We start from the raw sequence: 23,617 nt of genomic DNA on the forward strand, positions 1-23,617 counted from the left end.
AAGTGACTATATGCATACGGGAACAACAACTTCCAACTCTTGCAACCTAGCAGTGACAAATTAATAACTGATCATTAGATTTAGGCACTGATTTGAAGGAGTTAAAATCCAAGGCTGCCTTTTCAGAGGAGGGTGGGGCATTGAGGAAGTCAGAGAGAGGAAAAAAAAAAAAAAAAAGGCACCTGAATGCCCTGGGAAGGAGCAGCAAAACCTTCTGTCAAGCTCCCCTTCCTCTCCTATTCTACAAATACTCCTGAGCTGAGGGTGTCCTGGTGCCCACTGGCAGCCGCAGCCCTCGGCCACACGCACCTGTGTGTGGAGTGACCCACGCGAGCAGCCTTTCCCACACCAGGAAGCGAGTGCCACGTCCCGGTCCTGTTCACCTCTCCTCACAGCCACCCGTCCCCACTGGTGTGACAGCGCGTGGCATGGCCAGTGGCTGGGGCCTGAGGGCAGGGACATGGGCATCCTCCCTGTTTCAGAATGGGCATCCTGGAATGCATCCTTTGGGGGGCCAGGCACCGGAAGCGGGCCCCTCTCCGGCCCCTGGTACAGCACACACAAGGTAAGTGCCCGCCGTGCAGCACCATGCTGGGGCTCAGGAACAAGTGGGCTCGGGGAGGGCGAGGTAATCATTTCAGCCTCTCCCCACTGTCCTCCGAAAAGCCCCTTTCCAGCGCCTGTTTCTGCTGACACCTGCTCCCTCTTCACCCCGTTCAGCCCGCACCGCCCTGGCTTCCCCCTCCAAGCAGCCCTTTCTGAGTAGGAACTGGGCACACAGCTGGGCTGTTCTGCGCTAGAGCATCGCTGGTTTTTGTCATTGGTGTTTCTGTCGCTGTCAGTGCTGACAATGTATTTGGGCAACTGCAAAAGAGAGACTGAAGCGGCCCCTGAGAACTAGCAAGTTGAAGCATCTGCTAACAATAAAAATGAATTGGAGGTTGATTAAACCCTTTACCTTTTCCCTGCTTTTTGCTTCACAAACTAGGAGGCATGGGAGGATACTCAACATTCTTGGTTTTCGCTGTATAAGAGGCAAACCACTTTTTTACGATGCAAAATATTGGTATAAATTGTGCATAAAATGGCTTGCAATTAACTGCTCTCCTTTCTCCGCGAGCAGCCCAGTAGCAGGTCATAGCACAGAGAAGGTCGCAAAAACTTTCCCGTCTCGATTCTGCATTTGCTGTCCATCTGGCAGGAGGCATTTCTCAGCCCCATGTTCTCAGAGGGGAGAAAACCTGTGGATTCCTGTGCTCGGGTCCCTGGAGCAGCAGGACTCGTGGCTAATGGCTGGTGGCAGTGCTTCCCGGGACCAGACCTGGGATCTCTTCTGGGAGACGAGTGTGGAGCCAAGGGTTCCTGTGGGTTTGGGAGCTAGGGCCCCAGGGCTGGGAGTGCTTGCAGAGCTGCCGGAGGAAGGCAGCAACAGGGAACTCCCTTGGCATGGGGACACCCACCTGCACGTCATGGCGGGGTTATCTATTTGCTTGCAAAACATCCCAGCCCTGCTCCTGTACTCCTGGCGTGGTTGTGTGAGGATTGCTGTGTTTTAAGCCTGGTAGTTTTCTGGGAAGACCTGAATCATTTTTTAGCGTTGCTTGGGTATCTGCAGGCAACACTGATTTTCTGTGTTTCTGTTTACTTGAGTTGAGGCTTTGGAGAAGGTAATGAGTAACCATGGGTCATGTGTTGCTGCCAACCTTCATCTTACCAAGAGTTAAATTCTTCTGTGTACCTCCATTTTCACATTTTATATTTTTAGAAATATCAGAAACCATTTCTTCCCTCCATTCCCAGCTATCCTGGCTGTGATTCAGTGGATCAGCCCCATTTCAGGTCTTTACACGGGGGTCTTTCCCTTCCCCTTTTCTTGAGGCCATTTCATCCTCTTGGTTTGGTTTGAATAGGTGCTCTTTGTTTTCTGCCTCATCAAGAGACCACAACTTCACCAGCTCTCATCTGCCTGGAAACACCCCAGGAAAGCTAAGGTGAATTGCTCTTGGGGGGAGTATTTTTCAGCCCCCTCAACCCCATGAACCATCATGAGGTGAAAGAGTGAGGTCCCCTCTCAAGAGCCCCTAGACATGAGGGGCTCAGCATGGCTGCCGGTCACAGCTGCCTAGTGTCACGTGGGCATCAGAGACACCCACATGGGATCAGCACTTCTGACACATGCCTTGGGGAAATCTGTGGCACTAGAATAAGCCTTAAATGATGTCTGTAAACACACAGCTCCCTGGAAGAAGTTGAAGTGCCTGTGTCCACGTGGCTGTGTAGCATAATGCCTCCTTGTGCTGGCATTACATTTGTTTGTTTGTTTGTTTGTTTTAAATTGGGGTTATTCTCCTGCCAGTTCCCTGATCAGGCTGATTGGTGCTAGCTATCGGCATGAGGGTAGAAGGGGGAAAGTGTGGTCATGAGAGAAAAAGAGTGGAGGTAGGATTTCTCCTTGGCATCAGCATGGATGTAGCTTGATTGATGCTGCTTGAGGAACTGCACCTCTGAAGTCAGCACAACAGGATCCCATGCTCTCACAGCCTTCCCTGTCTCAGCACTGCGTTATGTGTCATGGGACACGGGCATGTTAATCAGTGCAGTAAAATCTGATTAAATATGTACTTAGTTACCTGAAGTATTTCCTGACAAACTGATGTTATTGTAATATTTTTGGGTCTGCTGGAGTAATGACTGCAAGAAGCCACCACATGTGGATATTGTCTGCTTAATAGAAAGTGTATGTAATTGCCTCAGTTTAATCCTTTTCTTATTTCCCTCAGCACTTCTCAAAGATTATTTATCTCCAATATTGTTGTTTATGGATAAAAACATTTTGCAAGGTTAGTCAAGATTATTACCTACAATACTGATCTTGGTTTGACTTTGTGTCAGAGAAGGAGAAAACAGCCGGGTGAGAATAGTCACTGAAAGCTTGGATGTAATACTTCTTCCATAACTCAGTATTTCACACGGCTGTTGTGTGTAGTCACTGTATTTAGTTGTTCAAGTGTGAAGCCGAGCTGGAGATGGAAATTAATTTAACTTCTGCTTCTTTTTCCTCTTTTGCCTGTCTCTTAATAAACTCAGAGTTATTACTGGCTGCCCAGACACTCACCTCGGGAGATTGTTTTATTTCGTGTGTTGTAGTAATAAATCATTTCGGCTCTATATTTGAGGTTTAAAATGTTGACAGCTCCTTCAGATGGATCTGTGGCCTCTTGTCCCTTGACAATATATCACAGCCTGTCACAGGCCATACGTGCAGGTGGCCAGTATGTGCAGCCAGGAAACCTGATCCTTCGTGTGGTTTAATCAGCAGGCAGTGGTGGCTGCGATCAGGTGAGATGAGAAATCCCACCGATTAAACACATCATTGTGAGGTCTTTCTATGCTGCCTTCTATCTATACCTGAAAGCTAGATTTCATGTGAAGTGCCACAATGAAGGTTTTTAGCTCATTCTGTCCGAGGAGAAAGTCTTCAGTGCTTCAACTCACCCCACCTTGCTAGGGCTTGGTGCCGTTGAACCTCAGCAAGGTGAGGGCATGGTTTGGTCCCGGTTTCTTCCAGTGGTAGCACAGTCCCTGCTGGTACTTCTGCTGACATGGGGGCTGCTGCCCCCATGCTGTGAGGGACCCAGTGCAGGAGGGAAGGGAGCTGCCACCATGGAGAGGAAGCTTATTTCTCCATTTCCCTTGGCTGAGGAAGCAACCCAGAAACAGTCAGGACCTCTTCAGCTGGGACTGCCACCAGATATTGTCATGGCACATCCTACAAATATTCACCAGGATATTTTAAGCACTTAAACAATGAAAGTTCCACCCGTGGTTTTCAATCAGGAAAAGCTCTAGAGCAAGCCAAGGTGTCCATGGAAGCGTGGGTGGGAGCCAAAAGGGCAGTATGGCCACAGTACACGTGGATTTCAACTAGGGCAGCTTTCCTCTGCAAGAAGCAACCGCCAGATATTATCGGGCTATTAAAGGTGAAGGCAACCCCTCCTGGGTTTTTCCACTTCAAGTGTTTTGTAAGTTTCTTTTTAATGCCTCACCCAGCATCTCTGCTGTTGTACTCATCTGTGAAGGCTATGGTGAAAAGTTTTTCCTTTTCCTCCCAGCTCCTTATTCTAAAACTGTTCACTGAAAGCAAGCAAGGGTATCAAAACACTGACTTTATTTCATCAGGTTGTTCTTTACCTGTCAGATTTCAGAATTCACACAGTTTCAGTTTCCTTTATCTTATGGGGGAATGTGTATGGGACAAAAGGCATATTGTTTTCTTAGGTGAGAAATGCGTGTTATTTTCAGCCCTTATAAATCAAAAGTTAGGAAGAGGACTTTGTTCAGCCTCTCAAATACACCTTTTTTGAATCAGTCATAGGGAATCCAAAAGTCAAAGCTTATAATGAAGAAGCATTGCAAACAGTTGCTGCCAGCACCGATGCATGCTCTTCTGGTGGTGTTTTGCTGTCAGGAATCCAGCAGCATTTCCATGGCTGAGTCCCCACTTAATTAGGCTCTGCTAGAAAAGGATGTGTGACTTTGGGTCATAAATGCAGGACTGTGAGCTGGGCCAGCTTTGCATCCAAACTTTCAGCAGGCTCTGCCAGAGCTGTAGGTCTGATCTGCTGGGGTTTGTATTCTCATTAGCTTTAGTGTGAGTGAGAAGCTGACATGAGAAGGCAAAATAGAGCACTGGTTAGAAAGGATCACCCATATCTTTTTTACAGCCTCATACATTCATTCTGCCTTGCCAAACATCAACAGTCCCTGCAGATGTAAAGATTGCAACATGTCTGGTGTGAAATGAACACACAGCTTGTGTAAGCTGCAGCCTCCAGTTTAAAGAAGGATCAGCTGCTGCGTAGGAACTTGATCATTACTCAAAGGTAAGGGATAAAAGCACAGGAGAGCCTTACCCCTTGCCTGTCCCCTTGCACAGTACTATAAGCATGTTTGTATCATTGCGACTCTCAGATTCCTTAGAGAAATGTAGCTTTTTTCCTTCCGTCACTGCAAGCAGAGTGGGAGTAAGCCATGGAGCTGTTTATACCTCTGAGTATAGAGGGAGCAGGGGATGGGGCAGCAGCTCTGGAACAGATGCCCTGGGTGGGAAAGTAGCCCAAAGACTGGAGGTAGCATGCAGCTTTCCAAGCCAGCCTGAGGAGTGACTTGCTTATCTGGTTTCCACTAGGCACTACTCTGGGTCCCAGAATAGCCTAATTTCCTAGAGCTGTGTTATTGGCCAGCCTCTACCCCCCTGCTTGGGTTTCTCCTACCAAGACTGGAAGGAGTCAGGTGCCTGTGGCAGTTTTACCCCCAAAGCCCAGCATGGTGCTGGGCAGCAGATACAGAAAACCAGCTCAGGTCCATGACTTCATGTTTTGAGCTTGAGGCACACAGACCCAAAGCAAATGCTTTTCCCATGCTCTGGAAGTCTGCTTTGGGCATCGATAAAAAAGATGTCTGCATCTTATCCTTGCATGTCTCCAACAGTCTGCTGGATCTCATTGACTCCTGTTTGAAGGAATCAAAAAAATCCAAATGACTCAAGTAGAAATTTGACCAAACTCAAAACCCGAGGCTTTAGAAAGATGAGCAAACAGCAGACACTGCACTTCAGCCATAAGGGAGGTGAGGACCTTTGGCTAACGTAGTGACTGCAGACTGCGATTATTCCATTTGGAGTTTTGGTGACATGTATAAACTGTTATGCTCATGTTTATAATGTCACCACAGACTGTCCCAGAAGAATGGCATTTGTTAATGTGAACAGTTGGGAGATATGCTTTCCATTCTGTGACTAATCTGGACTTTGAAATGTACTGCCAGCAGCTTCAAAAGACAGCCAGTTGGTGTGCGAATCAATGCCAGGCCTGGAGCAGAGATCTTAAGAAATGTGGCAGTGATATTTGCAGAGTGTGCTCAAAAGTAAATAGTCGATATCAAACTAAACAGATGTGTATTACTTAAATTGAGGTTATACCAGTATAACTCCATGCTCCTCCATGATGTTCATGGTTGATTTACATCATTTAGGCAAGAAGCTTTGGCCTTGTTTGGTGATAAGAACTGTTTTGCCCATAATGGGCAAATGAAGAGAGATGGTGGAACTGTGATAAAGAGAAATCACGGGATCATTGGAGTTTAACTCTTGTATGAGGCATGCAGTGACCCTCTGGCTATATTCCCCTTCGTATCCTGCTGTGTTCTGCAGAAACAACCCTGTGATGCAGAGGCCTATGGTGAATGTAAAGTCTGGACCATGATGAGTGCAAGGTTTGAAGGAAACCTCTTCACGTGTGAAAGCAATGACTCACAACACAGCAAATGCTGTCTCCTTGGACATGGCTTCTTCATGCTGACTGAGATGAAGTAGTAACATAGAAGTACATAGACAAGCCTAGCTCTTGCTGCCATTTAATTTCCTAGAACCAAATCAGCTTCATGGGAGCTAAAATCTCCACCAGAGTCTTAGCTAACGTGTCTGATGACTTAACTGTCATCCTACTCAAAACAAAGTCATTTTGCCAGCTGATATGGATTGCACTTGAAGCCTTTTTCTTCAACGGCCAAGGATATATCCACTGGAAAGAGGTTCCTGTGAAAAACAACCAAAATACAGGGTTTGTGTACGTAACAGACTTGAACCCAGATAGTTAACTCCCAATTAAAACCTAGTTAAATTTTTTGGGGCTCCAGCTTGGGAGCACATAGATCATGACTTAATTTACTTTGCTTTATGACTCTAATCTACTATTTCTTAATGTTTCTCTTCCATTTTTATGGGGGTTTTGTTGTTTTTTTTTTTTCTGCTTCGGAATTGTCACAAGGTTCCTGTATTTACTGATTTCTAATGGCATTAATCTCTCTCCTTTGTTTCTCTCTCTTTCAGTGACAATCTTTTGCCCCCTGCAGTGACTAAAGCACCATGAACATTATCATTCAGTGTCTGTGTTATTATGCAGCAATGACTCAGTCATCATGTCAAGATGACGGAGACCAAAGCTTGTAGTGTCTGCAGAAGCTTCAGTCAAACAAATAATGGCAGTTCTCATCTGATCAAGACTCTAGCTCTCTCTCTTGACTATTGTACTGGTTTTGGCTAGAGTTAATTTTCTTCATAGTAACTTGTATGGTGCTATGATTTGGATTTGTGATGAAAAAAGTGTTGGTAACATGGGGATGTTTTAATTACTGCTGAACAGTGCTTGCAGAGCATTGAGGCAGTTTTTGTTTCTCATCCCACCCCGCCAGCGAGTAGGCTGGGGGTGCACAAGGAGCTGGGAGGAGACACAGCTGGGACAGCTGACCCCAAGTGACCAAAGGGATATTCTGTACAATATGATGTCATGCTCAGCAATAAAAACTGGGGGAAGAAGGAGGAAGGAGAGACTTTTGGAGTTATGGTGGGTTTCTTCCCAAGTAACTGCTATGTGTGATGGAGCCCTGCTTTCCTGGGGATGGCTGAACACCTGCCTGCCCATGGGAAGTGGTGAATGAATTCCTGATTTTGCTTTCCTCGTGCATGCAGCTTTTGCTTTATTTATTAAATTGTTTTTATCTCAACCCACAACTTTTTGTGCTTTTACCCTTCTGATTCTGTCGCCCATCTTGCTGGGGAGGGAGTGAGCAAGCAGCTGTGTGGGGCTGAGCTGCTGGTTGGAGTTAAACCACAACAACTATAGATCAGAGGCTGCCAGGACAAACTGAAGAGCAATGCATGGTTTACAAAAGCATAGAGATGATAGCATCGGATTCATGAAAAGGCTGCTGAAAGGTACCAGGCAGAATTTATCTTCATGGCCCCATCTCTATAGTAATCCCTGTCAAGAAGAAACTTTCTAACTATTATATCCTATGCTAACACCAAAATACCAGAAAAAAAGACAGCAAGTTCTGTATGGGAGAATCCACATAAGGTACAGTTGCTGAAAGATCAATAATACGCAAAACTGGGGAAAAAACTTGCCACCTTGTTATCTCTTTAAGTGCAGCAGAGAACATAAAAAAGTGATAAGGTACCTAGGAGGGATCATCCAGCTAAACTGATTTCTGTTTTCTGCAGCAGAAGGCAACTATGTAGTAGATGTTTTGGATTCTTGTGAACTAGACACCTACTCCTTATGTCAGCACTCACCATGAACTACAAAATTGTAATGAAAACTTTAAAGCAGGTTACATTTTGTAGTAAAAGGTCAAAATGCACAACTATAATGCATCACAGGGAGACAGCTGGGAAAACATGAGCCCGTTGCCTGTGTTTCAGGCCCCTGGAAGAAATTTGCATATGAGATCATATCTTTAAAGAGTTTATTTGTTATCCCCAGATTTGCATCTTACAGTTTTGACCAGAAGGATCTGCAAATTAAAAGCATCCAGTTGTGTTTGTGTGTGTATGCACCCATATTCATACGTGCAAATATTTTAGAGAGTGCAAGACCTCTTGTTTTTAAATCATCACTGATAAGCTAGCAGTTGTTTATATTTAAATGAATAATGTTGCTAACCAGAAGGTTCTGCCTTCTGGAGTCCAGTAATTTTTTTTGCATTAGGAACTCTCTTTAAATGATTAAAACTCTCTGTGGAAATGAAACTAGGAGAGCCAAGCGTATGAGGTGCAGGAAGGAAAGCAAGTAACTAGCGCACAGCATCCCTCTCCTGCAGGAACAGCAGACTGGAAGGGCCTTTGGGCTGCCCATTCCCCTACAATAAAATCAAGTGATTCTTTTAACAGATGGATCAAACTTCATTCTAAATGCAGTCAGATCTTTTCTTTTTCCCCTCCGCTGTTGTTACTCGTGTTAGAAGCTGTTCTGAAATGCCACTGGCTTGGAAGTGTCCTCATTTCCAGCCTACGTTTACCCCTGGCCTGCACGTGTGACACCAGAGTTCAACAACTGAGCAGGTTCACTCGGGTTTTGATGTGGAGGAGCGTTTTCTGTGCACATCAAAGGAAGCGTTAGTTATAGCTAACAGAGGATTAATTGAGACAGGATGGGAGACAAGCCTGCCTTTGTTGGAAAGTGATGCTGGAGAGGTGCGTGCTGGAGGAGGCATGTCATTCCTCTCATGAGCTCCTCTCAGCTGATAAAGGGAGATTTTTATATAAAAGTTCTTTTTAGGATTTGGTAAATAATGTATTAAGCTGGCTACAATTCTGTCAGGGTTTTGTGTATCTGATTTAAGTGGAATCAGAAATAGCTCATTCGTACTCCAGCAAGACTTGTACTACAATAGCAAAGAGGGAATGAGCTAGCTATGCTTGGTTTGGAGGCGTGTGTGTGTACACACAGAGCGAGCGATCTCTCCAGCGGTACTCTGTGCCTTGTCCTGCAACCTGATGTAACACCTAACAGCACTCTTTACTCAGTTGTTCAGATAACTCCCTTTTGAGCTTGCTCCCAAGGCAGAGCTAGCTCCATCTCGCAGGGCATGAACTGGTACACTCCAGCTCCCCGTGACCTTGTGTCCCTTCCTCGGCTCTCGATTTAGGGGTCCAGGGAGCCACATGAAGCAGCGAGAGGAGCAGCACAACCTCTCAATGTGAGCTGGGTTGTTGCTTCTGGGAATTAATACACCTAGGCTTTGACTGGTCTGGCTTGAACCTTCCCCAGTACACCAGGACTTTGACAGGGTGAAACATGAACATCCAGAAAGCCTGCTCCTGGGCAGCAGCAGAGGAGTATCCCTGAGCATACTGCCTGTTTCGTGGGAGAAGCTGGTCAGGCAGTGCTGGCTTACCTCCTTTCTCCCCCCGAGGGACCTGGAAAGTAGCAAAAGTTTATAATCCTATTCTTGCTTTTCTGGGTATGTCATTTCTATAGTTGCCATGGAGATGTTATGTGATGGTCCTTGAGAAAATGTTGAAATTTTTAGAGCCTCTGTTATACAGTCATTGGAGAGGTTTTTATTTGCAGTCTAACAGGCAATATTAAAAACTTGAAATGTCTTTGATTATGCAGCAAAGTATCCCAGGCTATTCACCTGAGGAAAAATCCGTTCTGCCCCTTCCCCATTCTCCCATGTATTTCTAATTTTGAGATTTGTTTCCTGAGAATAAGAAATTGAAATATAGAAGTTGGGCAGTTTGGTTGTAACTCTTCAAAAAGAAAACAAGTAAATTACTACTCATAATGCTTGTTAACTTTATAGTGAATGGATATATTTGTATATAACCTTAGCAAGCATGTCAAAAGTTACTTTAATATATTTCACAATTCATATTCTTCCTCCCAGTTTGTAATCCATTATGGACATTAATTAATCAGACTCATGAATATAAATAAGATCTCATTAAAATGATTAAAGCATGGAGATGAATAGAAGGGTCCCACTTCTGTAGTTGCTTTATCCTCTCAAGTTCCCATACCTTTTGGTAACTTAGCAGGCTCTCCTTCCAGCCTTTACAGATTGTGTCCTTTCTGGAAGAAGATACATTTTAAATTTGTGAGGTAATGAAAGGTAAAACCTAGTAAAGGCAAGGGTACTGTAACATTCATGAGATGGGAGCTTTATCTACTGTGGTCTGGAATCCAGCCTGGCTACCTGTGTAACACCTACAAATGTCTTGTCTCTACTCAAATTTATCCTGACTTGGTTACCAAGTTCTCCTCTCTTCTTCTGCTCCTAACAAAAATGGTGTCAAATGTTTTAATTCTCTCCTTCTTGCAAATGAACAATGTCTTTTTCCTTTTATGTCCTCTTATGTATTTTCATTACATGTTCCAACACTGTTAATTGCCCTTTTACTCTTATTTCAGGTGTCCTTCAGTTCTTCATATGGGCCTGAACCCATATATGAGTGTACAGTTTGCACTATGAAAACCATTGAAACAAGGACCTTGTTTTCTTCATACATCTGTAGAGCACTGAGTACAGCCAAAGCTCTGTGAATAATAACAACTAAATGATAAGCCTCTCCTAATTCAACATGGGTAGCTCTTTGAAAAATATGGGTTTTGTTAAGGACTCTGAATTCCCCATGCTTCAGAGTTAACTCGGAATTGGAAGTTTAGGATGCATTTGTGTCCCCACTCTTTTTTTTTTTTTTACAAGATCCATTGAGATCTGACAAAATCCTAATTACTGGAAAGGATTTGTAGTTTTTTAAGCAGTATATGTCATTACATTTGTTGGGAACACCTTTAGATCACAAATAAATGCAGAAATGAAGAAAAATAAGAGGAACAGTTTAACTAGCCTTGATGAGTGAGCTGACAACATACATTTGAAAAGATCAGTTTAATTTATAGGCATAGAAAGTTTCCATAAATAGTGGCCATCTATTTTTTAGTCAATGCAAATTAAGTTAATCTTTCTAAGTTTTCATTTCACAGGCCTGGCAACTGCAGTTTAATGCATATTAGGAAAACATACATGGTAATATGTGTAAATTGCATTTCACTGTATAACTGAGTCTCCAATGCAGATTTTAGTCTGCAGGGGATAAATTTATTAGAATTAATGCCAAAGATTTAGATTTCAGCCTGGTTTTCATTTGCCATAAACCCTTTACTTTTCTTTGACAATAAAAAGAGACCTTGCATGTAAAATGCCCTTTTAAAACACTGCCAGAATGATGTGAAAAGGCGTTAGGGTAAATAAGCATCAGGTCCTGCATGAGTACGCGAAGCAGGACCATACGCACCAATATGCCATACTGCCGCTCACTTCTTTTAAACAGCAATATGTTGCTGCTCCACTTGGCAAATGGACACCTCCTGACCTCCTTCAAATCTCCCTTCCCCACGCCTGGGCTTGTGCTAGAGCCTCACGCAGCTGGGATGGGGGATGCCAGGTGACTGCTGAAGGTGCCTTGCTTGAGACGAATTTGCCTCTCTGCCCAAACTCATTCCCCCCAGCAGCCCCCTGTACATCACGTCGCCTTGGCCACCATCACCATGGGCAAACCCATGTGGGGCCACCATTTTAAAACCCTTTGCTGTGTCTTGTGAATTTTAATCCGTCTTCGGTGTTAAACATTGGCAGGTGCCCTATAAAGAACATAATGCTAATGGGGTATATTTTGGAGGGGTTATTTCAAACCTGGAACAATGCCTTGCCAGCCTCACAAATAGTTGGTTTAATGCAAACAAGGCAGTGAGGGAATGAGGGGCCAGAGGAAGGCATTCTTCAAGCCCGCTTTCCCACCGAGGAAAATGTTGGCAGATCTACAGCCTCAGTCCATGGTCTGTGTGCTCAGGTACTATCTGGAAAGGAATGCAAAGCCAGCAAGTGACTTTTATGGCTTGTTCCAAACCATATTAAGGTGAAGGAATTAAAATTTCTGTAGTGTTTTTTTACTTTCTGGAAAACTTAAAGGCAGGATGTTTCTGTGGCAAGCCTCATGCATTTGGAAGCGCTGGAAGAATGCGTCAAAAGTTTGAAATCTGGGGTCTGACAAAGTGTCCTGTACATTCAGACAGATGTTTTGGTGATGAAGGGACTTGCATTTTATGCCAACAGTTTTGAACATTCAAGGCTTTTTCCTGTAGCAGTCCTTAGTTGACTGAAGTAGCACCATAGCTCTGAACTTGTGTCTGCAACTGCATTCCCTCATGGAGGTTTGTCTCAAGACTTGTGTGTGGGAAGCCCTGTAGTACTGTGGATGATATCACAACTGGAAACTCTGTGTTCAGAGACTATCATGTTTATTACTTATAAAACTGGCTGTTCCACCAGTCCTCTAACCTCAAAAGGATGTTGAATGGCAGACACAGCACAAATAATGAAGCCTTTTACATGACAAGATGGGAACAGTGGCCTTCAGGGCAATACAGCAACAATTTTAGTTTTATAGGGTGATCTATCTTCTGTTGCAGGTCATCTTTCATTCATGCATGGTTTTACTAGCCTGAGATATAGCATCCTATTTTTTTCTCTCCTGCTTTGAGCGCTGCTGTATATGATAGCTCTTGTGCATTAGAAATTGCCTGCTGATTTAAGATGCACTCTGATTTGTAAAGTTTGCAATCCAATTTTCCTCTTTACTACATTTTTGTTCCCTGTTGTTTTCTTTAATTTTGACACGTCTGAGTATGAACCTGTACAAGACAGCTTTGCCATGCTATAGCTGCATGGCGTTACTGTACTTTCATCTCATCTCCCTGAATGGATCCATGTGATATTTGACCTCCTTAGGGCATCATACTCTGCTTTTAATCTTTAGGGGTCTGTCCAGCCCTGGGTTTCAAAGTATGGTGCTATCACCGTATTGAACAGAGCTCATTAACACACGTCAGTCTGGAGCAGGCAGCGCAGTATATATGCCAACAGCAATGCTCAGGTGAAACATGTGGTCATTATGATAAAATGACCTGAGCAATGAGGGTAAGGTCGGAGCCCAGACTGCCATTACAAATTCCCCTTGATCATACACATGCACTTTTTTTCCTTATGTGCAGACACAGGAGGTTGCCTAAGGTGGGCACAAGGGAGTGTCACCTCAACAGCTTTGCATGTGTTTGTCAGGGCCCTGAAGGCACCCACAGCTCTGCCCGTCCCTGCCCAGCCCAGGGCTCCTGCGCATGCCCCAGGATGCCATTTCAGCCACCTGGGGCCATCAGCCTCTGCTCCAGCAGCACTGCAGCAGGGCCGGTCTCCAGCTCCCCACAGCCCTGCCCTGCCTGGCCATGGGTCCTGTGGAGCTGGGCCCAGCTGCAGGCCCATGTCCCATCCCAACCTCAGCTGAAGGAAAGACTCATCTTGGTATCTCACAGGGATGTAGGGAGACAATGATCACACATGTCTCGGTATTTTCCAGAAGATGACAAGAAGACTGAGAAGATCCAAGTTTTTGACCTGTTTTCTGTTCCTGGCAATTTCTGGAACCTGTAAGCTTAACTTTTGGGAGATGGTTCCTGTTCAGACACAGGGTGGTCATCATGTCAGAAATCTTGTGTGTCCCACAAAGGAAATCTGATCCAGGGTCACAGGTACCTGACAAAGCAACCGCCGTGGTATGAAAGCAGTTGCTATTCTGGAGAGGACACCAGTGACGCAGGGCATTGGAAAACTTCCTGCTGGAGTCCCTGCCCATGCAGTGTGTAAAGCCATCAAAGGGGCAGTTCATTCACAGTCTCTGGAGGCAGGTACTCAGGTCACCATCAGTACCCATATGCAGATCTCATTTTGCACCATTTTTCATATGAGAGATGGAACACATAGCCTCATCCTCTGCCCACCAGCTGCATGCAAGTTTTACCTCCAGAGCTGGATGGAGACCCTCCTTTGGGCTGGCTTGAGACCAACCATGTTTCCTCCCTGGGGTGCTGGTTGCCTCCTGAGTCCCGCACAGTGTCTGTGACCCCTATCTGAAAGCTGGGAGCAAGGAGCTGCAAGGAGTTATCCAGAGATGCAGCTGTAAGGGTAGGATCAGCCGCTGAAACGAAAAGAGCCACAGAGAGACTAGGTTCTCTGCTGGGAGCAGTGTAGATATATCACAGTTACTTATGTGAAAGTAATAAAACGATGGGGTAAATGAGGTGGCAGTTTCTGTTTTCTATTCCCTGCTGTCTTCCTTTTCTTAAACCCTTCATGACGAGACTGACAAGGCCACTTCTCCTCCCCCTCACAAGGGAGCACGTTGTCATTTAAAAAGAACAAGTCTTTGGGAGCAAGAAAACAATTTTGATTTAACTGCTGTTTTAGTGAAGCTGCTGCGTGTGCAGGATGATGAGGGGAGTGCAATAATCCCCTGTGAAGTGGTCAAACTTTGTGCAAGATGTGGTACCACCAGCATCAAAGCCTCAGGAAAGAAAACTCATCCCCTCTGCTCCTGCGGGGCCCTGGGTTGGGGCCATTTGACAGCATTTCCCCAGTGTGTAAGGAGGCTGCAAGGCTGCTCATGTCCCTGCAACAGTTCGTGCCTGATACCAGCAGAGATGAGTGTGCCGAGGTGTGCCAAGACATCTCGTCACACGCTCCCCACTGCTCCCAGTGAGTGGTAGTCCAGAGCATGGAAAATGCACTGTGTGTGAGAGCCCAGGACACGCTGCTGGAGCATCCGCTGGAGGACATTGGGGTGTGGGGAGAGGATGCAAGATGGGAAGGACCTCCAGTGGCCAGGCACCAGAGGTTGCGGGCAAAACTCTCGAGTAATGCTTCTCATTGAACACTTCTTGTACACAGGCTGTGGCACTGGTGCTGTAGTACTTAGCACACAGGGTGTGTGAGGAAAGGGAGCCCTCTCACCTCCCGCATTCCCCTCTCTGCATCCCCTTGTACCCATCAGTCACATCCTGGTGACACCTGGCAGTCGGCCAAGCACTTCGTCCAGAGCAATTCTGTTGTCTGCTTCGCCTTCTGAGTCTAAGCCACTACAGAGATGCATGGGCTGGAGACAGTTGGAGTCAGCTGTGTCTCTTAAATAAGAATATTATCTTCCATTTGTAATAAGGCTGTTGTTTCTTCACACTTTTGGGGACGCTCTTTCCTAGTCTGCGAATTAATCTAGCCACAATGATAATCCCCCTGTATTGTCATCTCCAAGGACTTGCTGGACCACATATTACTCTTTATGAATGTTAAGAGGCAACAGTCTCTGCTGCTGGTAAGCACTGCCTGTTTATAGGTGCCCAGGGACCTTAGAATCATAGACTCATAGAATCATTTAGGTTGGAAAAGACCTTTAAGATCATGGAGTCCTTCTTGGAGAAGAGTCATGAAAGCTGAGGCTGTGAGCACTGAGCTGGCTGCTGCTTTACAGCTTGCAAGCAATACTTACGCTGGGTTATGTTATCATGACCTCGTTTATACAAACTCACTGATAGTATGTTTGTCTTCTCTACAAGCTAATGTAGAGAATTACATTATATTACATCACAGCACCATACCAGTGACCTTGAATGGGTCTTGAATACGCTTATGACAATGTACAAAGTGTTACATTTTAAAAGTAGACAGGGAGCTCTACTGTGTACCTGTTTGAGCTTGCTGAAATGGCATCTTTAAATGGCTGCTTTCCAAAATAATGAACCCTGCTTGAATGTTTTTAATTTCTCAGCTTCACAGAAAGTTTGCAAATCTTACTGAAAATTAGGCAGGCTGATTAGAAAAGAATTTGACGAAATAACACAATACATTAAAGAAACTATCAGGAGACCTATGTTCCTGGCTGCCCTGTCAAACAGTGGATATGTTAACACGTCAGATAATTGTGTTCCAATATGAATGGTTTGCCTGCTGTTGATTTTACTTCTGGATTATGTAATAAAACAGGTCCTTTTTTTTTTTTCTTTTTAAAAGAAGAATACATGTGTGTAGTGTTCAGCTGAGACTTGTCTAGTTTTTTTTCTTTCATGAGATTTAAGAAGGTGTTCTACTGAAGGGCAGCAAAACCACCTCCTGCACTGGGATGCCCTTTCTGTTCCCAGATGTTTACTACTTAAGCCCTAGTCAGCTGTGCAGAGATATTTTTTTTATCAGTTTACTCAGTGCAGCATGAACTCAATGACTGAAAAGTTCAATAAGTTGTTTCTGATTGGGTTACAATGTGCTATCAGAAAACCACCGTTATATTCTTCTTCTTAAACTAATACGTATTTTTGTATTTCTTTGTTTTGTGATCTTGCAGACTCAGCTCTTGGGAGTTTTACTTGCTGCTGCTTCAAATTTTCTGATTAGTGTCTCTTTGAATATACAGGTATGAAATGATTTTTCTTTATGTGGAGTTGTAAGTAACTTATGTTACAATTTCTTTGTATTATGAAGTTCAAAATACAAATTTTGTCGCATTTAATAAATATTCGCTGTCTTTAACTGTAGTTTAACAGTGTCCTGCTGTAGCTGTTGGCAGTATGATAGCTCCCAACCTGTTCTGCACTGTGATTCCCATATGGGAACAGAATAAAAATTCATAACTCCTCCTCCTCCTTGTAATGTGCCATAAGGAAATACCAGCTGCGACCCACTTGTGGTCCCACTGGACATCATGTAAGCCTGTCGCAGAGTATCCTCATCTAGAATGGAATTGACCACAAGGTCTCAGGGGCTGCTTAATGGAGCAATTAATGTAATTAAATGCATAGAGGCATAAAGTTTTTGCAATACTGGGCCTCAAAACAACTTTGGCCAATTTTGCTTTCCTTTTGCAATGAGGATGAAACAATATGAGTAGATATTATTTTAAAACATAAAAGCAAGGGGAGGAGATGACCTTATAACTATAGCAAAAGGTTGTAGGACGAGATTTATAAAATCCTTTCTGTATTAATAATTAGAAAACATAGTCAGTAAAAAGTTAAATAATTTGTTATATTCTATATCTTACGGACTTCATGGTATTTTTAGGTCTTCTAACAAAAATTCTTAAAGTGCAAAGGACATGTATATGTGAATTGTCCAGAAAAAGCATTTTTGCTAGCTCGTATTTTATGAGTTGTATATGTCTCATATAAATCCACTTCTTGCTTTTTCTGTAAAGGATGAAACAGAAAGCTGTGGAATATGAAATCTTCTATTCATAATAACCCCTTTTAATAATGCTAGAAGGTTCTAAACAATTCCCTTCTATTTTAAGTATCTCTAGCTGGAGAATCCCATAGAAGGAAACCTGTTTAGCCAGAGATGGTGTGCAAGTTGAAGTGACTGCTGTCTCACCAGTATGAGTTCTGACCTGTTGAAGGTGACGGTTCTAGGAGCTCCATTTTAATGGAAAAACTCTTGTTGGTGAAGTGGAAATTCAGTCTAGCCCATATAATGAGGTTGTTCAGACTTCATATCTTTTGTCTGCTGAGGGCACTGACTGCCAAAGTGGATGCTTTGCCAAGAGACATACTGAGGTGTGCAGATAGACTTCTATTGACTTGTAATCATCAACAGCATTTACTGGATTTGAACTATGTTCCAGCTTTTTTGATGCTGTTTAGGAAAATCCAATCACTCTGCACTGCCATTTGACACACAATTTCAACTGAAATTTTTATTTATCCTCTAAAATAGATTTTCCTCTATTTAGTAACGATATCTTATAAATATGAATAATGACTTTCCCTATGTCTCAACATTTATTTTCACACTCCTATTAGATGAATAGGCCAAATTTTATTGTTCTGTCTCCCTTTCTCACCATGCAGTCAGTCATCCCTTCTCTCTTCCCTCTACTTAGTTGTTAGCTAAAGAACAGCCCACCATTTGCAATGTATGTATCTCAGTAGAATTATAAATGACCTCCACCTAAACACCATCCACACACATTACTATGCAAAGGCAGCAGACAGCTGGAGAACGAAGCTGTAGGGGAGCTGCTGAGCTCACCCTCCTGTGTTTGTCACACATTTTTTTCAATCACACTGCGCCCTCAAGAGTTATTTCTACAAGAATCTGGGAGAAACCAGAGCTCAGGATTCAGTTAAGAACTTGTCCCATTTGGTTTTCAGCAGAAACTTGGATTCTTGATTTTAGAATATTGTTTTGTATCAATTTCTCTTTGGGGCTTTTTTGTTTATTTATAAAAATGAAACATGCAAAATCCTGGATGCTACTGTGTATTGCTGGTCTGTGGCTCAGGGAAGTTTGATTTCCCTGTGCTTCCTTTCTCCTTGGAGGGCTAAACTTCTTCCTAGGATTTCATCCCCGAACATGTTCCACAGCATGAAGCTGCAATGGTGTACTGTATCCTCTCAACAAGAGGAATGACTGAGACTATGGTCTATCACAGACGTTACTGTTTGGCCCATACTCTGCAGCACAGCCTACAGAGTAGAATGGGAGTATGAAGAAAATTGTTTACAACTTCCCTGGGGCTCTGCAGGGGCACTTCCAAAATCAAATATCAAGTGATGGAGAAAAAACTGTATTTTACCACCATTTATACTACAATAGTCGTATCATAAGGTTTCCAACTTTTTTGACCCGTTTCCCTGTGCAGAGAGGCCAGTGAGGAATCTGAGGAAGGAAACAATATTCTGCAGAACTAATGTGGTAAACATTGCATCCTTCCCAATCACGACACCTTCCTGATGGAAACTGCCTGGACTCTGTTTCAGAAGACCAATGTGATCAAAGTTAAATTATCTTGTTATATACAGGTTCTTGCTGTACAGCCAGAGAGAAAACAATCACAACACATGTCAATGATAGCTTCTCTGTGTAAGAAGAAGTGTTGATGAAGTATTACTTGAGCATATATTATACCTGTTGACACAGGTATAGCTGGTTTTCCTTCTGAAAATAATGCTTTACCTGAGATCTTCTCAGGAGATTGTAGCCAAATTCTAAATTTAGAGTCCTCTCTACAGCAGATGTGGTTAAGTTCTGCCTTTTTAATTTTGAAATTGTATTTCTGGCTAGGATATGTATCATGGAGCAGGAACACCATGTTGTCTGGTCCTTTTCTCCCGGTTAGTTGCCACAGTTCTGGTTCTGCCCCATCTCTTGCCTTTTGAGTGCTGCCAGATTCACAGCACAACTGTCGAGTTTTGCTATGAGAGAAGAAGAGGGGTGAGCAGTGACAGCTAGGAAGCACTAGCTAGTATTCACTTAATATTTTTCAGTTTTATTCAGAGGTCTAATTTTTCAGACATTTCCACCACGGCTAAGAAAGCACACATCTGAAGCAGCACTGAGTTAGCGCAATGCAGCGTGTCTGCAACAACAAGCTGAAAGTCATGTTTAAAAAGAAAACCTTGATGCACCCGGAATTTGAAGTTGACAGCCCCCTTAATTATTCCACTTTTGTCAGACATAAGAACACAATGGAAGTTTTTCTTTTCATGCCTGATCCTAACAATTAATTTTCTAGAAATGCGCTCATCTCCGGCTGGCTTGCCAAACAGACCCGAAGCCCTACTACACAAGCAAGCTATGGTGGTGTGGGATTACCCTCCTGGGACTTGGCGAAGTGGGCAATTTCACAGCCTACGGATTTGCCCCCATTGCCCTTGTCGCTCCACTGGGATGTGTATCTGTCATAGGTGAGACATTTTGCCATTTCTTGCTTGGGTATGTACTTTAATCGAACGCTTGTTTGTGACTAGAGGAATAATACCGCAGGAACTGCAGCAGGAACACAAGGGGAAAATGTTAATGTTGTGGTTTGAAAAGAAATTATTCATATAATTACATGAGCTGACAGTTTAATACAAACCCTCTGCTTAACTCAGAGACTTCTAATATCTTCCTTTTTCCATACTTTTGTCTTTTGTGTCAATCTGTGCTCTGCTAGTTCCTGCCAGTTGGTCACCCAGTGCTGTACCAGCGTTGCCGGCTCTGCAAGCCCCCGAAGCGGGGGGCTGGCATCCTGCTGACCACAGACCTGTACCTACAACGCGTTTTCTATGTTACCATCACACCAAGCGCTTTCTGGTGCCTGAACCCTGCCCATCACTGTGCTTCATGTTGACATGGGCAAACTTGCTTGACGCTCTGCAGTGTGTGACAGAAAGGGCCTAGAAATTTCCTGAGATGTTTAGTTTATTTATGGACATTACCAAAGTTGTTAATTTGTTCCTTCATGTGCAGATTAATTGGACTTTAGCACAAGTCCCATCCTTAGGACTCATTTGATATTATCTTACTCTTTATTTCATGTGGGATTTTCTTTGTAATTAATTTGTAATTTTGTAATTTTGACCAGTATGAGATGTCTGTTTGTTTGATAAAGAAACATACATTTTAAAATAAGTTATCATGTTGTGCTAATGCAAAGCAGAGTGGACAGGGTGTGAAACCAGGAATACACGGTGCAGCTGTATCCCTTAATCGAGTCACTTCATATCTACAGCTGAAACACCCAGGACTGAGATATCACACCAGCTCTGCATATGCTGGAGCTCGTTCGCTTGCTATTGACAAGTGATAACATTTCATGGGGTGTCTCTAGCTACCGGTTTCATGCTTGGAAGTGACATTGCAGTGAGTGATTCTGCATGGGAAGGTAGAAAAAATGAATTATCTTCCCAGTGGATTGCCTGGCTGTAGTGGAAGGAGGCAGCCAACAATATGTCGGTGCAAGATAGTGAGGGAAGGAAACTGCAGACAATTTACTGTAACCTTTAATGTTAAACTATTGCAGAATTTTGGAGAATGAGATATAAAGTCATGGTAGTTCATCATTGTAGGAAAGATTTCTCAAAGAAAGGAATGAGATATTACCTGAGATTAAAATGTAAATTAATATGACATATCCCAGTGTGATTTTGGTGGTAGTAGTTGTATCTTTTACAATTGTAGACATTTCCAGATGTCTCTGAACATAAAGGGACATTGATCAATCTAATTTGTTGCCCAAACTGAATAAAATGCAAATATAGAAAACTAGAAAGAACTGAAAAGCAGTGGGAAGGGAAAAAATTCCATTGGTTATTAAACTGCTACAAAGAAGAGGTCACGTTTAGGGTTGATTTTTATTTGGGCAGATTCCTTCTTCTTTAGCTTTGCAATATGCAAAGAAATGTTGCATCTGTTTCCTCCATTCTCCATTTCCACTTGTAACAAATACCAAGAAACCATTTTCCTAACTGTTATATCTTATCAAAATTCAGATATCCCCCCCCCCGCCTTTTTTTTTTTAACTGACCCAAAATATTTACCCTGGAAGACCCCAGAAAGCACTTTAATATCTTATATTCCATTCCCATATATCAGCTGACAGTATCCATTTCATAGCCCAAACAATAGAGATATCTGAAATTTTATTTAGTCTAGGAAACTTTCCCTTAAGGAAGGGAAAGTAAAAATTATGTAGACAGCCAATTACAACAATAACTTCCCAGTAACACTTCTTACCACTAGATACTTTCCTGTCTTCTGAAATTAAAGCCAGAGAAAGAGAACATCCTTTGAATTTTAGAAGAGTTCATCATTTAGGGCAATGACAAACTGACCAAGATACATGCACATCATCTGCTAACAATTGGGCAAAGGATAGTTTCAGCAGCAGGTCTTCCAATTTAAAACATCAAGAAATATTTTTCTCATGAAGTTTTGATCTCTTTTAGGTGGTGGAGGGTGGACTTTGCACAGTCTAGTTGGCAGTTGTTTTGAGGTATTGTTGAATGTGTGTCTTTCATAAGTTAATTTTTAAAATGAAGAAATTAAGCAATTGATAACAAAATCCAAATGTATATCTGAACCCTAAGTCCACCATTCTGTTAAGCTTTTTTTCCCAAATTTGGTGACAACACATCTCACATGGTAAGAGCTGACTCACACCGACATTGGGTACTGAGTACCTATGGTGTACTCAGAGGAAATGTGCTTTGTGGTATGCCCAGTCATCTAGGGGACTCTCTGAAGATCCCCATCACTCTGGGTCTGCATGGAAAGTTTCCTTTGCTTGGAAACCAGGGTTTTGGAGGAGGATAAGGCAGACAGGAGTCTCTGCCCAGAACGGATTTGGGCTGTACCAATCACATATCTCCAGACCTCTGAGACAGGAAGCATCCTGGGTCTTAAAATAGATGGAGCCAACATCTATTATGCTCTGCTACCACATTTAACTGCATCCAACTGAATTTTGCACTTAAGCCGGTATCAATTAACTACTGAAAAGTTTGTGCCTCATCCTATTGAGCTGGGTGCTTCTGATGGCTGTTTCAGAAAGAATCCTGCACCACAGACCATGAATTGGCATGACACCAGTAGATTTTTTTTTTCTTAGAATTAAGCTACAAAGACTATATTTTTCTTCTGACACAGTGGAAGTATTTCTGTGTGTGGTTGCAATGATGCAAGCTCTACATCTGTTCAGGGTTTTAAATAGTTTGAGAAGACAGCAGTTGTTTTCTTCAAGAGGAGAAATTGGTAAATTTGTAATTTAAAAATGGAGGAGTAATACATGTTTGATGTGATCATTAAAAAGCTTTTTATACTTAAAAATTAAAAATTATGTTTTACATGTAGCTTGGCTAATTTTAGGCTGCTGTGGTTTTTAGCTCATTGTCTTGTTTTTGCCTGCAGAAATAACCTGGGGGGAGGGAGGGAATCAGGAGAGGCCAGTGGTATCAGAGATAATTTCTTCTGCAGTTTTCCTCATTCTGTAGAGAGTTGTTTTACACTTAAGTTGCTTAGACTGACATTGTTGAGATCCCTTTGCATTTTTATATGCTCCTTCTAAATAGCTGTGGGGCAAGAAATTGCTATAGGCTTTGAAAATTGATATCCCTGATGGTGCTTTAGGAAAATGATTCTCAGATATTCTCGTAGAAATTTATTTCTCCCACTCACTGTAATCTAACATCTTTGTGGCCCAAGAAATTGGGATTTTGAGAACTCTGTTATTAATGAGAACTGGGAAACATTCACCAGACTTGTCTTTGAAATACTTTTTATGTACTTTTCTAGAGGATGCAACAAAAGGATTTTCAGGGTTCTTCCTTCTCTCTGCCGTGTGTATGTCCTATAATCCAGTTTCCAGAATTAAGCTCACCTTAATGGTCTCTCTTTTGAGCAATTTCTCTGATATTTGGCTTTCTTGCTTATTAGAATATTGGTACTAAGGATGGAGAAAAATGTTTTGTCCGCCACTTTTCCAGTACTAATATTTAATCATGTTAGACACATTACATATTCAGTGTGCAGGATAACTATCAAGAGGTCATGCACCAACTGACTAATTCTGTAATATCTTCCTTTGTATTCAGTGCACCATTAATATCTATTATATAAACTAAGAATAGGT

The 23,617-nt window shown here is 42.9% G+C and overlaps 1 protein-coding gene across 1 annotated transcript in view; it reads left to right on the top strand.

Annotated features, from left to right (window-relative positions):
* The first annotated feature begins 205 nt into the window (after nt 1-205).
* The window catches only part of NIPAL2 (NIPA like domain containing 2), a 50,776-nt gene continuing 27,364 nt past the window's right edge, over nt 206-23,617 (top strand). The window contains exons 1-3 of the mRNA XM_054816289.1: nt 206-565; nt 16,571-16,639; nt 19,739-19,910. Coding sequence (XP_054672264.1) covers nt 461-565; nt 16,571-16,639; nt 19,739-19,910 — 346 coding nt within the window. The 5' untranslated portion in view covers nt 206-460. The remainder of the gene's footprint in view (nt 566-16,570; nt 16,640-19,738; nt 19,911-23,617) is intronic.

The sequence above is a fragment of the Grus americana genome, chromosome 2 (assembly GCF_028858705.1).
Source record: "Grus americana isolate bGruAme1 chromosome 2, bGruAme1.mat, whole genome shotgun sequence".
NCBI lineage: Eukaryota > Metazoa > Chordata > Aves > Gruiformes > Gruidae > Grus > Grus americana.